General features: G+C 49.0%; 1 protein-coding gene across 1 annotated transcript in view; it reads left to right on the forward strand.

Moving 5' to 3' along the window:
- The window catches only part of PLXNA2 (plexin A2), a 221,995-nt gene extending 207,669 nt beyond the window's left edge, over positions 1-14,326 (forward strand). The window contains exons 27-32 of the mRNA XM_032137653.1: positions 1,993-2,092; positions 3,079-3,269; positions 4,813-4,982; positions 7,530-7,742; positions 8,415-8,565; positions 9,249-14,326. Of these exons, the coding sequence (XP_031993544.1) occupies positions 1,993-2,092; positions 3,079-3,269; positions 4,813-4,982; positions 7,530-7,742; positions 8,415-8,565; positions 9,249-9,344 (921 nt within the window). The 3' untranslated portion in view covers positions 9,345-14,326. The remainder of the gene's footprint in view (positions 1-1,992; positions 2,093-3,078; positions 3,270-4,812; positions 4,983-7,529; positions 7,743-8,414; positions 8,566-9,248) is intronic.
- Positions 14,327-16,277: the final 1,951 nt, after the last annotated feature.

Consider the following 16,277-nt stretch of genomic DNA (forward strand, 5'->3'; position numbering starts at 1 on the left):
CTCACTGGATACCAGGCACCGCTCTCAGCCTTTCTGTGTTTTAACTTCTTTAATTCTCACCACAAACTACATGCAATTATTATCCCCACTGACCACTAAGGCTCAGAGAGTTTAAGTCCTGGAGCGGGTAAGCAGCAGAGTCAAGGTCAGACCCAGCCAGGCATCTTGACCATGGACTTGCACCACCTGTTGGTTAAGACAGAGAAAAACCAAGGACAAGAGAGGTTTAGTGACTAGACCTGCAATTGAGTTGAACTGTGGTCATTTGAGTCACCTTGTGAATCTTTCATTAGGTGACAAGAAACTATAAATGATAATGTAATCTGTTCTCCCTGGGAGTGGAAACTCCTGCCCCTGCTAAGCTTTCCGGGTATCATTTCTGGGCTGTCAGTTGTAAGGAATTCCTGAAAGACAGAGGTAGAGACTGCCCCCCTCCCAGTCCTGGTGCTGATGGTACCAATGGCTGACAAGTCCAGGGAGCTACTCTAGCTGGGAAGTAATGGAGCTTTGGCACCTTCCAGGCACAGGACCTTGGAGCTTTATACCGTCAAGTCAATGCACTGCCCTCTTGTTACCCTCTCTGCAGTCAAAGGTCCTTGGAGTCCCTGCAGAAGAAAATCTGCATAATCTTAATTAACGAAGAGATGTTAAAAAACTTCCCAGGTTTCCGCAGATTTATAGGGAGGGTAAAATTAAACATCACCACTGAAACCTGCTATCAGGGAATCTCGTTAGCACTAATGTTCATTTATAGTTTGACTTCCCCACATTTAATTCTTTTTTGGTGGGAGAGAGGGACTGACAATTTAAGACCCAGAAAGATGGTTTTATGACTGGTGCAGCTATAAATCAAACTTATAAAGTTCATAAAAATTGTTAAAATAAAAAATGGTTTAATAGGAATGTTTTATGGCCCATAACATTATTATAGCTGTTTTATTCCCTCTGCGTTAGGGGTTTAATTGGATTGCCACGATTCTAGGGATTCTCTGTTTTTATTGGATGGAGGGTAATCTTAAATCAAAATGGCCCCAAATGTCTTCAGTATGGCTCCTCATTTATCAGCCCTCTCCCTGCAGGCTGGGTGCTGAGCTGGGGCGCCCTCATAGAGGATGGGACAAGACACCATCTTTCTCGCTCAGTCCCCAAGAGTGGCTGCCCTTTTGGTGAAACTATTTGAAGTGATCCAGGCATTATAGGACCCAGGCCGGAAAGAAAGCAGAGCCCAAAGGGAAAATGGGCTTCAGACCAGTGTGACTCGAAATAAAATTCCAAGTTAGAATATATAATGAAGAGAACATGTGCTCTGGAGCCTGACAGACCTGGCTACAAATATTGGCTCTACCATGTATGAATTATGGGACCTTTAAGAGGTTGCTTAGCCTCCCTATGATTCCATTTTTTTTTTCATCTGTAAAATGGGAATACTTGTGCATAGCTCACCAAGTGGATGGGAGACTGGGTCTAGCCCAGTGCTGTCCAGTAGAAAATTAATGCAAGCCACATGTGCAAGCCACAAGTGTTAATTTAAACTTTTTGTATTAGTCACATTAAAAAGGTAAAAATAGAAAGATCAATTAATGTTACATATTTTATTTAATCTAACTGGTCTAAAACGATTATCATTTCAATATGTAATCAATTTAAAAATTATCAATAAGATAGTTTATATTTGTATTCATACTGTCATTGAAATCCAGCATGTAATATATATTTATAGCACATCTCAATTTAGACACAGCTCGTCTTAGTTGGGATTAACCACATTTCAAATGCTCAATCCACACACATGGCAAGTAGCTATTATATTGGGTTATGCAGCTCTAACCCGATAAAAGCGCAAAAAACAGCAGTGATGGTTGTTTCTGGTATTCCTGTACTCCTTGCTCTCTGCCCCACAGCTATCTTATAACCCTCTAGAAATACTTGACTAGCTAACTTCCCAAGACACCTACATTCACCTTTGTACTGTACCTTCCGTACCCTTCTCAGGTATCAGACAGGTCGGTGGTGGCTCTGGTCCCCAAACAGACCTCCTCCTACAACATCCCTGCCTCTGCCAGCATCTCCCGGACGTCCATCAGCAGATACGGTGAGAACCATAAGGGCACACTGGGCAGCTCAGAGCAGAGTCTTCTGCAACCTAGCAGGGCCCACTCGCTACCCCTTCTAACAGCAGGCAGCCCTTGCTGCTGCTGGCCGAATCACAGGCGCCTGCCAGTTGGTTTCTGTCCTCCCTAGTCCAGGCATTTCCAGGCAGCCTGCACCCTCAGAGCCGTGGGAGCAGGTGGCACCATGTGCCCTTTCTTTGATATCCCAGCCTGGTAGAGGAGTCAGAGTGGCCCAGAACCAGGAAGGCACCTGGCTGGGGGTTCATATATCCCAGGTTGCCTGGGCCAGTCCAGTTTATGCCTGTTGTCCTGGCTGAATTATTAAGAGTGCCCCTCTTTACTCTCAAAAGTGTCCCAGTTTGATCAATAAATTAGTCCGAGGAGTACTGGGGCCCCCAGGCCTTCTGGGCAATGAGGTTATGGCACCTCCTTGTCCCTCATTTTATTTGCTCTGGTTTCAGGTATGCACTAAGGCCTTGGGCTTCCCAACCAAAGGGCGCCACAGGACTGAACCCCGCAGCACCAAAAAGGGCTCAGGAAATTCCATACCCCAGGCCCTGTGCGAGAAGAGACCCTTAACTCCCAAGAGGAGAATTACAACTTGCAGCTCTTTCGTATCCAGATTTCTATTAAAGCACCGACGAAAATATCCTATTGACATTTTACCTATTAATTATTCATTGCTGGGAGTGTCAGAGTAGAGGGGACTCCCAAATTCCCAAGGGTGTCTCTAATTCACAAAATTTATAAAACCTCTTCTAAAAAAGCCTCCAGGCTCTTCTTTCCTCACGCCAGCCAAGGATCCCTAAAATAACCTACCATATATGAGGTCCCAACGGTCCCCTTTCAGCTGAAATGAGTTTATTCTGAGTGGATGCAGCAGGTGGGCAGGGGTTCTGGAAGGATTCTACAAGCAAGGCCGGTGACTCCGTTACTCACAGGCCCTCCACCACCCCCTTCTCCTCAGACTCCTCCTTCAGGTACACGGGCAGCCCCGACAGCCTGCGATCCCGGGCCCCGATGATCACCCCAGACCTGGAAAGTGGGGTCAAGGTGTGGCATCTGGTGAAGAATCATGACCACGGTGACCAGAAGGAGGGTGACCGGGGCAGCAAGATGGTGTCCGAGATCTACCTGACCCGGCTACTGGCCACCAAGGTAACTCCCGCTCTGCCCAGACCAGGGAGTGCTCGTTAAAGGAGCACGTCCTGCCCCTCCACAACACAGAAAGGATGTCTGGAGTGTGTCCTTCAAGAGGACCCATTCAGACGGTCCAGGTACAGCCAGACCTGGTGGCTCGTGCCTATAATCTCAGCACTTTGGGAGGCCAAGGCAAAAGGATGGCTCGAGCCCAAGAGTATGGGACCAGCCTGGGCAACATATCAAGACCCCATCTCCACTAACGAAAGAAAAAAAAAGAGGAAAAAATTGAAAAAAAAAGAAAAAGAGAGAGAGAGTCCAGTTCCCTGGGCAGGGCTTCCAAAGAATCAGGCCACTGCTGTTCTCTACCCTTTGGCAAAAATAGCAAATGTATCTCTGCTTTCTGCGTACTTCTTGAGACTACTGTTTCGCTTCAGAGGAATAACTGTCTCCCTCTGGACCCCTTAAGCTTTAGGAAGGCAGTGGGGTTTCTTGCTGATATTAGTTGGATAGATATGCTGGCCTTTCTATCCCCTTTCTGACCACAATGGGAGGGAAAGCACAGAGGCCTGGCCCTGCCAGTAATCCAACGGGAGGCTTCCTCTTCCCATCCCATCCCACCCCAGCTACCCCCAAATGTTGATGCAAGCGAGGCTGCATCTTTTAGCCTTCCTAGCAGGTAACAAAATAAGCCTGTAAGTATGACAATCAGCTAACCAATGTTTTCCAGGCGGGGCTAGATTTCAAATACTCTCCCCAATGGACCCTCCAACAATGGCGCTGAAGTTTTAATACAGTGGCATCCAACTTACAGCTCTCAGACTTGCTCCCAGAGTGGCCCAGAAATATTCCACCAGACCCCATGTCTCCATTTTAGCTTTGCCTAATATGCTCAGCATAACAACAAGAGACCAACAAAGAGATAACAGAAAAGGCTAGAGGTTTCTGCTGACCCTCAGAGGTGTGCCATGAGCCTGTAAACTGTGGGAGCCAGGCCCAGTCTTATTCCTGCCCCAGAGACCCTCCAAAGCCCTGTGGATCAGCACTCTGCCTGTGGGGGGTGGGGTTCTTGAGTCTAGACCCTTCACCCACATTCCACATTCCAGATACCACTTGTTTCAGGCCACTAATATCCTAAGCCTCTTCATACCTTCCTAACAGACTCTCCTGGTCCTGCTGTGCTCTTGCCAGGAAGCACCCAGTCCTCCAGCTTGTTCATCGGACACTGTTTCCAGACTGGCTTGCAGCCTGTGCCCCCTCATTCACTCATGGGAAGCCTGGACTCAGGGCACTCCCTGTCTTCCTATCAAAGACCCTGAGCCTACACCCTATGTGGAATGTGGAATGTGGCTGCAGGTTGGAGGAGAGATTCTTCCCCAGGATTCACAGCCCACTCAGTTTCTCCCACTTCCCCAGCTAACCAACAGTACCCTTCCCCACCCGCAGTACTGCCTGCACAGCCTCGTGTCCCAGACAAATGGGTCCCAGGCACCATCTGGTATGCCTGTCTGCTACCTGCCATCACCCCCCTCCATCTCACTCTCCCCCACCCCTCCTCCAGGGCACCCTGCAGAAGTTCGTGGACGACTTGTTTGAGACCTTGTTCAGCACTGTGCACCGGGGCAGCGCTCTCCCGCTGGCCATCAAGTACATGTTTGATTTCCTAGATGAGCAGGCAGACAGGCACAGCATCCATGACACAGATGTGCGGCACACCTGGAAAAGCAACTGGTAAACCCTAGGGGAGCTCAGCAGGAGGTGCAGCCTGGAGAGGCCTGGAGCTAAAAGGGATGAGGACCAGGAGATGGGAGGGTTGGAGGGTAGCCTATTCTCGGCTGGGGCTGGGTGATCCGAAGCTCCTGGAACAAATAGTGCACATATGCTCTGCAGAGCCCACACGGTCCCCAGCTGCCTGTGCCAAGTGGGGCCTGCCTGGCTTGAGGCCCAGCAATATGATGCACCCTTGAGTTCTGCCCTTCCAGGTTGTGAGCAGTCCCCCAAGAAGAGCCTCCTCCCCTGGCTCTGAGATCTCTGGTTCTCAGGAGAAGGGAGCTGGGGGAACCTATGCAAAGAGCTGCATTTGAAGCCTGCGGCAGAGCTTCACAGCCAGGCATCGTGGGGCATTCTGAGTGGGGCAGTTCTAAGGCACTTCCTGAGATGGGGAATCCCTGAATTAAACTGAGACCCCCCGTGAAGTTGGTCAGCACTGGAGAGGGAGTTCACACCTGCTATAGACTTGAGCCCACTGACAGGGAGGATTTCATTGCAAACTTGATCTCTTAAGGCCAAGTGATTATCCTGGCGCCATAGCTTTCAAGAAGCAGCAGGCAGAATGCCCTGCAGGCATGACTCCCTCCCCTAAAGTCACCTCTGCAACCAGACCAGCAGTGGGAGAAGCCTTCAGGCCCCTGGTATGAGACTTTATCCTCATGGGTTTTGAACCTGGACCACAGACCAAGCTAAGGACTGGCTTTCAGGTCAGACAGGACCCGGCCAAGAGCTGGCATCAAAAGGCTTCCTTTGGGAAAGAGCACAGAGAGGGGAGAGGGGAGGTCCAGGCATTTGGGTTGGGCAGGCAGCCCATGCAGCTGTCTGGAGTCAGCGGTCTCCTCAGAAAACAGAGCTGACACAGATGGGCCCAGGCTGTTATTTGGGAATCAAAAGTCCTAGCAACCAACAAAACACTTTGGAAAAAGCCAACCCCAGCCCCATCTCTTCCTTCCTCCTCCCGGGTCTTGTGGTTGCTGAGCCTTCCTCAGTCTGCAGCTTTGATCACAGTGGAGTGAAACGGACAGGCTGGGGTGGCCCTGGGGTTAAGAGCCCACAGTCTACTTTGCCAGGACAGGCCTTCCATCTGCATTCCCTGGACAGCACATGCCTGTCTCCTTTGCTTTGGAGCATCCCCAGCCCAGTGCTGGGAGAGGGCAATTCAGGGGAAATCAAGAGAAAGTCCAGGGTTATCCGCATCTCTGTGCCTTCTGTGTGCTGGCCAGACCCGAGTAATAGAAACGCACTACCCTGGCATCGTGGTGTGGAGAGAGTTTCCTTATCCAGACCTCAATAGCAAATGTCCAGGGAAAGATTACCAGAAACTACCCAAGGCTGCCAGAAGAAGGGGAGGGCAGAAGAGATGAGTCAGCTCGCAGCTGCAGCAGCTTCTCCTGGGCTTAAGGAAAGTGAGGGATCCTGTTGTGTTTTGGAGGATAGGCAGAAATCATCGTGGAAGGGCTTGAGGCTAGGTAAAGCAGATCTTCCCCAAGACCTGGCACTACTGAGACATTTGGGAAAGTTTGGGGCCCATGAGAGTCAGGAGAAGATGAAGAAGGCGAGAGAAGAAGAAGCTGGGGAGCTGGGAACATCATCTCAGGCTGGAGGACAAGCCTGCGACAGGGCCGGGTCCACAGAGGAGTCAAAAGAGTTACAGCCCAGAAGGCAGCTGGAAGAGAAGGCAAAGCTGGAAAAGGAAGTAAAAACAGCAGCTGTTCTGATTTTGAAGGAGAGTAAATGGGCTTATCTGCTTTATGGTCTAAGGAGCAGAGAAAACTCATTCTCCTCTGGTTATAAATTCCCGAGTTGCAGAAGGAAGTCTCCTAACTACTGATCGGTTCCTCTTGGGGTGGGAAAATCTCTGAGCTACAGTGAGTCATTCCCAGGATGCCAGCAATGGCCCCCACTTCTCCCTCTGCCCCTGTCCAGATACAAGAACGCCCTGGGGAGAGTCGTGAAAGAACTTCCCCCAGGGGAGCCCATTCCTCGGCCCAGCCAGGCCAGGCCAGCCCTGGGAAGTAGCTTGGGCAGCCGGGCTGGGCGGGAAGCGCAGGTGGCGCCCTTTGTGCCCGCTCTGAGGCTGAGCCTGGGGCTGCTGGCTGCCTTCTTCCGGACAATGGCCATGGGCACTGTGAAGGGACTCCAGGAGCCTGGTGGCTTTGTTTGAAGCCCTGAGAAAATGTGCTGTCCTCTGTACTTGGGCTTGCCTAGGGGCACAGAGGCCTTTAGAAGGGTCTCCCAGAAGGGAACAGAACACACCCAGGCCCACCCCTCGGATGTTAGAGAGCAGGGTCGGTGCCCCCATTAGGGTACAATGTGCCTCTCCTTCCATTTCTCCCAGGTCAGTAACAGCTTAGGCTAAATTAACCCCGGCTGGACCCATTTTCTTCCATTTTACTCCTTTGCCCCTTCAGGTGGACGATTTGATCTTTGAGGGGGAAGAATATCAGTGGGCAGCAGAAGGGGCACGGCCCGCATGCATTCTCAAGTCTGCTCTGCCTTTCCCCACAGCCTCCCTCTGCGCTTCTGGGTGAACGTGATCAAGAACCCCCAGTTTGTGTTTGACATCCACAAGGGCAGCATCACGGACGCCTGCCTCTCTGTGGTGGCCCAGACCTTCATGGACTCTTGTTCAACGTCAGAGCACCGGCTGGGCAAGGACTCCCCCTCCAACAAGCTGCTCTATGCCAAGGACATCCCCAGCTACAAGAGCTGGGTGGAGAGGTCAGTAGCACCCTCAGGACAGGCCCATACCCCTGTCTCCCTGCCCATTCCCCACTCTGTATTCATCACTGACCGAGGACTCAGACGACGGTGTCTGTCATCTCTTCAGGACCTCCCACTCCCCTCCCTGCCCATGCCCCGTGCTGCAGGAGAAAGGGTGGCTTTGTGCCCATGGAAATCAGATGATTATCATCCTAATTACCATTCATTGAGCATGTGCTAAGCACTCAGTGTTCTGATAAAGATTTTGTGTGTATCATCTCATTAAAATGTCCAGCAGAGTTGTGAAGACCAGTATCATTATTATCCCCATTTTACTGATGAGGAAACTGAGGTACAGAGAGGGTAAATAACTTGCCCTGCATCACACAGCTAGCAGGTAGCAGAGCTGGGATTTGAACACAAAGAGCCTGGTCAGAGTCTGGGCTTTTAACCACTCTGTTGGGCACTGCAGCCACGAGCTCTCAGCTAGATGGAATCTACTGAAGAAACTCTGGCCTTCAGCCTCAACCTCAGCATGAAGCAAGAGGCCAGAGGAAGCCACATCAGAAGAGAAATAGGGAGGCAAGAGCAACTGGGGACATCAGTGCCCTCGAAGGACCCGGGCCCGGGGTAGCTATAGGTAAATGTTTGCGGAGGCCTCCATCAAGGCATCTATCCTGTCTCTGGCAGATACTACGCAGACATCGCCAAGCTCCCAGCCATCAGTGACCAGGACATGAATGCCTACCTCGCCGAGCAGTCCCGCCTGCATGCCGTGGAGTTCAACATGCTGAGTGCCCTCAATGAGATCTACTCCTACGTCAGCAAGTATAGTGAGGAGGTGAGACAGGGCCCCAGCAGGGACAGAAACCAACAGGCAAGGAGCAGAAAGCCTGACTCAGTCCCTAAATAACAATAGATGGCAATTTAGAAAACACATTCAGAGAGTCAGAAGCCCATGAGCTCAAAAATTATCATTCCTTTATGAGGCAACTCAACTCCTGATTCACTGAAGGCTTTATACGCTCCATTGTCTTTCACTCATTGTTAACACAATAAATAACACTTTTAATCATTTGTTTTCCAGTTCAAAGTATTGTATAATTAATTTCATTCTCTCTTAATGAATCAAACTATTCTTTGCACTCGGGCAGATCCTGTCAGTTACATTTCAGATAGACAGGTGGACCCTAATACGAATAGGGGTTGAATAGGACAGCTTTGGAAAACTCACAAAGCTTCTTTAGCATTGAACCTGAAAGTAGTAGTAGTAGTAGTAGCAATAATTAACACTTGCATAGCACTTCCTATGCCAGATAATGTTTTAAACACCATACATACATACATACATATATATAGGTGCGTGTGCATGTATTCATTCAGTTAATCATTTAAATTATTTAAGGTTATGTGCATGAAGGCAGAATGGAAAGGTAGACAGAGGGCAAAGAGGGAAGGACTCCGGAAAACGATGTCTTCTATTCTGAGTCCTGAAGTCTTCCTGCCTTTGTTTTTGCTCCTCAGCTCATCGGGGCCCTGGAGCAGGATGAGCAGGCGCGGCGGCAGCGGCTGGCTTATAAGGTGGAGCAGCTCATTAATGCCATGTCCATTGAGAGCTGAGAGGAGGAGCCTCGCATTCCTGGGAAGAGGGACCTGTCCAAGCTGCCACACTGGGAGTCTCAGATGGAAGGACAAGTGATGGGGATCAGGCCCCAGAGCTTGCTGTCCCCTGAGACCCCATCCTGGGGAGAGGGGAGGGCCCCTCTCCCTACGCCAGCCAAGTTTCGTCATAGCCAGTTCCAGCTGGGAGAGACAGTGCGCGTCATCCATCCTCAGTGAGAACACCAGAGAACCCGGGGCCAGGAGAAGGTGGTTCTTCAAGCCGAGAGGCACGAGCTGGAACAGTTCTGCCTCTGTGACTGCTGCTTTGCATGAAAATTCATTTGATGTATATTGGGGAAATAATGAGAACTTTATTTAATTTTTTTTAAGAAAAAGGGAAAAAAAAACCAGAAATAAAACAAAAAGCTGCCCTGTTAATCCCGTCCAACTTTTGTTGAATTCTGATTTCTGTCTCCCTTCCTTCTTTTCCCCCATTCCTCCTTCTTTATATAATGCCTATTTCCAAATGCCAGAGAAAGCGAAGAGATGCTGAGAGACATTGGAGAGAAGATGACTGTCTCCTTTTCCTCGAAATTAAAAAAAAAAAAATAGAGGAAGAAGAGGAGAAGAAGAATGAGCACAAGTATGCACCAAACACTTCGCGAAAACAGAGGCCAGTAAAAACTGGAATTATCCCGGCAGCTAGAAGAGCGTGGAACTTCCAGAACTTTGCACAAATTGCAAAGCCATCAAGAGCTCACCCTGGCTGACTGGAAACTGAGCTTTACCTACCACACACCTGTATATTCTCATCTTTTGAGAGGAGATGCGTACCTAGATAGTACCAATGCTTTTTGCTACTGTTTTTTGTTTTGTTTTATTTAATCCTAAACCTCAAGAAATGAGGAGCTGGTCTTTGATATGTTTCCTTTCAATTTCCCTAAAGTTACTGTGAGAAGTGGGGTGAGGTGGGCCTCTCCCAGACCAGACACCTGGCAGCCTTGCCTCATATCAATCCCTGTCATAAACCAGGCCTGGAGGTGTGTGGGCCAGGCCTCCATGAGGTTCCATTTGGAAGTTGATTTGGAGACATGGGTGTTTGACTTTGGAGTTCACTCCAGTCATCCAGTGGTTCCTGGCAATTAAAAAGAAAACAAAAACACTGTTTACAGCAAGCAATACTTGAAGAGCATAGGTTACAGAAGCTGCAGTATTTATTATTATGCTTTCTTTCTTTCATTCTCTTGTGCCTGGCGAGGGGAGACAACCCTTCGCTCATATACGGAAGTTCCTGACCATCAGGGCCTGCAGCACTTCCTCAGTAGAAATGACTGTGGCATGCCCACATTACTACCTTCTGCCTCTCTTTATGCGTCTCACAGACTTGTGGGTGTGAAGGACAAGTGGATGACTTCTCACTGGACTTTCCTTCTCTGTCTCTTCTGATGACGCCTAAAACTATGGATGACCAATTCTCCTGAGTGTAGTTTCCAAACAAAGAGACCAAAGCTCCACGTCCAGGTCCAGAGGCCTCATAGAAGCCATGGGAGTCATCGAGAGGAAAGGCGCTCTGTTGGTGTCAGGACCTCGGTGGCCAGGATAGCCATCAGAGTGTCCAGGCCTCCCACATTAGCTTGGATCTGAGCAGCCAGCTCCAACTTCTCTGCAAGCAGCATTGGAGTCGGAGGGTAGGAGGACAAGTGGAAGCAAAGGGGTGGGACTGGGGAAGACAAAGAGGAACAAGCTGCCCTTTCTCACTTTTCAAAGGGTTGGGAATCCTAGGCTATGATGCTGGGAAGCTAGACCAGCTCCTCCAAGAGAGACTGGACCAGGGTCATTTTCTCTGTTATTAACTCTGGGCTCCAGCTTCTCTGTGCCCTGCTTTACCTCCAGGTGGTTCCAATTTCCAAAGGCCCTGCTGACCACATGTGATTCCCAGGAGAGGGCTGGGGGAAGAGAGCGCAGAGGGCTGGCTTCCATCCTTGGCGTGTAGCTTTGGATCGCTGTCTAACTACACAGCAGACATTGCCTGGTCTCCCCAGCTCTAGTTTCTTGCCTGAATGCAGCTGACAAATGGGAAGAGAAAAGCACTCAGCAAAATACTCAGGAAACTTGCTGTTTTCATTATAATTCATAATCAGCCATGCCAAGGCCACTTTCTTTTGAAAATCCACTTCTGTTAAAGTTTCTCGGGCCCTATTAATTGCCTGAAGGAAATACTAATGACTGGCCTTCCGCACTAAGCCAAAGTGTTTGCTTTTCATAGCACCCAAAGCTTATCAGCGCAGAGCCCATAATTTATGGAGATAAAAGGAAAGGAGATATAGGCAAGAACAGTGTGAGCAGGAGACTTTACGCTACCCGTAAAAAAGTCCAGCCCCCCCATCTAACTTCTGAGCTCTGTTTGGGTGAAGATTTTCTGGCCGCACAGCTGCTCAGACTGGCATCCAGGCTTTGCTCCACCAAGAAGTTAAAGGCAGTCAGACATCTCAGCAGCATCTGTACCAGCCCTTAACTCAATGCATCTACCTGGCATCTCCCAGCAGTTGCTTTTGGAGACGATTCACTGTCCCTGGGGCATTTCCTTGAAGGTTTGTGGATAGCGTGGAGAATGATGGGGCAATGGCCAATTGGAGGGTGGAGAGTGAAGAGCCAGAGCTGGTTGTGAATGGTCTGGCCACATTTCTCAGGATTCCATGAGAGAGTTGGGGAACTTGGGCTGACAAAGGAAGTAGCCTGGGGCATCCTTAAGGAAGGAATTAAGAAAAGGGAAAAAGCTGGACTCAAGCCATGCCACGAGGGTGAAAGGTTATAAGGCCCTGCCCCCTTTCCAGCTGCCCACCTGTTCCTCCTCCACACCTCTTGGCTTTGGGCCACCAAGAACCAATGAAGTCCACACCCTTTGGAATGAGAAAAAGAGGGAGTTCTTTGGCCTCTCTTCTCCCTGTTATCCAATTTGAGGATATTTTGACCTTGGGTAAGGATGAAGTGTTAAAGCCACAGCTCCTCTCCACAAGAAGCCATTCATCTTGGGGGAGGCGAGAGGGAAGTCTCTCTCCAAAGTCTATCCAGCTTTGCTTCGTTTCATTGACCTGCACAAGAGACATTGCTCTGGAAAAGGAAGGGGACCCCAGAAGGGTGCTTGGCAAGACAGAGGATGCTAATGGGCAACGGAGAGCACTCCCTCCAGCTGGCCCCTGCTGCTGCCTCCCGTCCTCTGCATGGGGTCAGGTGCTTCTGTGCTTGCCGTCCTACCTCTCTCCACAGCACGGCTCTCAAAACCATTTTGATCCCCCATTGGCAGAGGGTTCCCCTCTTTACAGAGTTCGGTCATTAAAAGCATGGATCAGCTATTAATCTCATTGGAGGAGGGAACTGTTTCCTGCATTCATTCATCAGGGAACCTTCTTGAGTAGCCACTGTCTGCCAACCACTGCTCTAGAGATGGGAAAACAGCGTGGAACAAAACCAAGGTCTTTCTTCCAGCGAATTTATATCCTTCAGGAAGCTGGTTCCTGCCACCAACTTAGCAGGCAACAGTTCTCCTCCCCTAGTGGCACAGGGTACCAGTTTTGTAGGAAAAGAGGTCCAGCAAAGGAAGAAAGCAGATCAACCAAGCTGCCTTACCTTATTCTGGGGCCATTCCTCCAGCGATGAGAGCTGCTCTTGTTTCTACTGCCACCATCTCTTCTGGCGGCACTTCACCTGCTGCTTGAGCTCCTGACCTTCCTTCAATTCCACCAAATGAGGACAGAAAATAGCAGTCAAGACCCCTAGCCCTGCTGAGCATGAAACAGAAGCAATGGATGGGTGTGCTGGATGAAGAATGGCCTGGGCAGAACAAATAGGGAGCATTTGAAAGCCTCTGGCTGATAAATCTCCAGGTGCATCCCGGTTGCCACACCTGCCCCCATTAACCTGCTGCTGGTAAATACCGAGCCAGCAGCTGCTCCAGGAGAGGCCGTTTTTTTCCTAGCCACACTGTGTCTTGCATGAGACTCCTGGGGCCTGGGCACAGAGAGAAAAGAATTGAGACTCAGGAGGCCCGGTGGGTGAGAAAATGCAAAGTGGCTTCATAGACACGGGGCTGTGGGAGCAGATCGACAGGGAACTTGGGAGATGAACTTCAGGGCCTTCCAACATCTTGTCTCAGGAACATGCTTTGAGAAAAATGGTAGCATCCTTTCCATAACTCAGTCTGTCTTCCCTAGTTTCCCTGAAGTGTGACGTTTTAGTATCTGGAGCTCAGTGATCCCCATGAATGAGGGATAAAGTTTCACTCTTGGTATTTTCTAACTAGTACTAGGGAAAGTCCTGAGACATGATCACAGCCACTGCTTCACAGACAGGGCCTCCACCCAATAAGCAAACTGGAGATTCCTCAGCCTCTCGTGGACGTCCACATCTCGTTCTTCTCACCGCAGAGGAGCTCTCCCTTCAGCCTGAGCTGTCTTCTTTCTGCTGCAGTGCAGCCTGCTCCCTCCTACCCTGGCCTCATGGAAGGTGGGAAACATCTTCTGCATTTCAAAGTCCTTACTTTGACTTATTTGGCCTTCATCTTGGCATGGAAGGTGGCAGGCAGAATGGAAATGGTCCCCCCAAACAGAACAGCTGTTCTTGCATGTGTAAGGGCAGAAGGGACAAGCTCTCTATCCCGTGAGACTAGGGGCCGGAGCCCACCTGCCTTTCCTCACAACTTTTCCTGCTCAAACCCACTCCTCTTGACACACTGGAATCTGTATTATATACATTTTTAAGAAAATACAATGATGGTTGTCTGGTTTTGTTGTTTTTACAGGTGTTGTGGAATAAAAACTGTAAGAAAATTAAGTATTTAAAATGTTCCAATAAAGTGGGGTTTTTTGTTATTCTAATATATTATTGTGTACCTACTGTAAATATGAAACACTCCTATTTTGCAAGCTGAGGACACAATTTGTACTATTGTTATATATAAATAAAGTTTACTGAATTAAAAAAACCTTAAATCTTTAAATAAACCTGATTGTTCAGCAGCATATATGCAGAATAACATTTTACGGGCATATTTAAGAACGGTACTCATGGAAAGATGAGCTAAGTTGTTTTGAGGGAGTTTTAGAATTCTCTCTGGAGCCAGAGCTTATTAATGTACCAGTCATCATCAGCAGTGAGCCAAGATCGCGCCACTGCACTCCAGCCTGGGCGACACAGCGAGACTCCGTCTCAAAAAAAAAAAAAAAAAGAAAAAAAAGAAAAGCATAAGCATGCTTAAAAAGGAATGTTTCACCATGCATTGAGAAGGGGTTTTATGGTTGCTTTTTTTTTGGTCATTTTCATTTAAAGGATTAAAGGTAAATAGAGGGAAAGATGCCAGATAGTGTGTGCTTTTAGATCCAGTGCAGGTAAGACAAGAAGGCGGGCCCTGCCTAGGGGAGAACAGTGGCTGGGCAGACAAAGTCCAGAGGCAGCAGAAACGTCACAATTCCGCAGTAAGGCTGAGAGGTAGGGAATTGATCTTAGGACTCCTAATCCTTAGGGGTCCCTTAACCCTAGGAGGTCATGCCTCCTCTCCTCCTCTGTACTTTCATCTTTCTGTTTTACATTCTGGTGTTCCAAAGTGTGTGGGTGACACTTCTGCTCTCTGGTAAGAGAAATAGATGAGAATAACTCAAGAATCCATCTGACATCTCAACTGAGCATGCAAGCAAACTACTGTTCACTATTTCCATGACAATGGGACCAGGAGAGTTCTGGGTCTTCAACCTTATACCAGGCACCAAGAGTAGAGCCTCCTGAAGGATGAGGTGCAGGCCCTGCCTTCAGAGTGCCTCCAGTCTAACATGGACAGCCAGCACACAAGGGAGAATGGGGCCTGGGACTTGTAAAACAAAACATGTAAACAAGTGCATGTTGGTAAACATAGTGTGTGCTTACAGCTTCAAAGAGATCATAATTGGGAAGATTGTCAGTCCCGACTTAGCAGCCTCTGAGTTCACAGTGTTTGTGGGTCCCCCATCCACACCGCACACATGTACACACACACACACCCTTCCCAGATGGAATGGAGAGATGCAAAAGCTGGTCCCGAGGGTGAGAAAAATGCAAACATAACACCATGAGGAGTCAGGAGGAGAGGAGAAGAGTGCAGTGCTGAGGCCTGCATGTAATTAGTGTATCATTTTCACCAACACAGTGGGCCTCAGGCCTGGGGAGTGCACCCTTGGGCCTGGGGAGTGCACTGGAGCTTTTTACTAACTTTAAACCATCTTCCTCTTCTCTCTGAAATGCAAACCTAGGACCCTGGAGGTACTCTAGTGTCTAGCAGTGAAAAAGGAGTCTTTTCTCAGTAAAAGCAACAATATGGCCCAGGTGAGCTCCAATGTGGGACACAGCAGTTAGATGAGTCTTGCCTCTGTCACTGCCTGACCGGGCTCCTGGCTTCCCAAGAGGCTGGGATGCAGGGAAATTTGGACAGAGGAGGAGGTTTCTCAGTACAGGATCCTTACTTCCCTGAGTTTTCCCCAATCTTCTTGTTGCTCCCCTCACCCCACCGCCATCTGTCCCCTCAACAACTTGGACTTAGGGTATCCCTATTATTAAATACCTGCTGCAGAGACTACCATCCTCTGACAAGGAAGCAAAGGAAGAGGATGGAAGCTACCAGGCGGTCTGTCTTGTTCACTGTCGTATTCCCAGAAGAGAGCACAGACCCTGGCCCACAGCAGATGCCCCTTAAGCATGTTCTGAATAAAAAGATGATTACATGAATGGAACTTGGGAACCACCTACCAAATGCCAGGCTCTGGAACATCCTCCCTTTTAGGCTTCTCATGTTCACATGATAAGAGTTTTCCATTTTTTAGTCTGAGATTCAGAGAGGTTAAGGGATTTACTTAAGACTGCACAGTTAAAAGTGGTAGAGCCACAGAGGTCTGATTCCAGACTTCACATTGCACAGGCTTTTTCCAC

This window comes from Hylobates moloch, unplaced genomic scaffold (genome assembly GCF_009828535.3).
Source record: "Hylobates moloch isolate HMO894 unplaced genomic scaffold, HMol_V3 SCAFFOLD_18, whole genome shotgun sequence".
NCBI lineage: Eukaryota > Metazoa > Chordata > Mammalia > Primates > Hylobatidae > Hylobates > Hylobates moloch.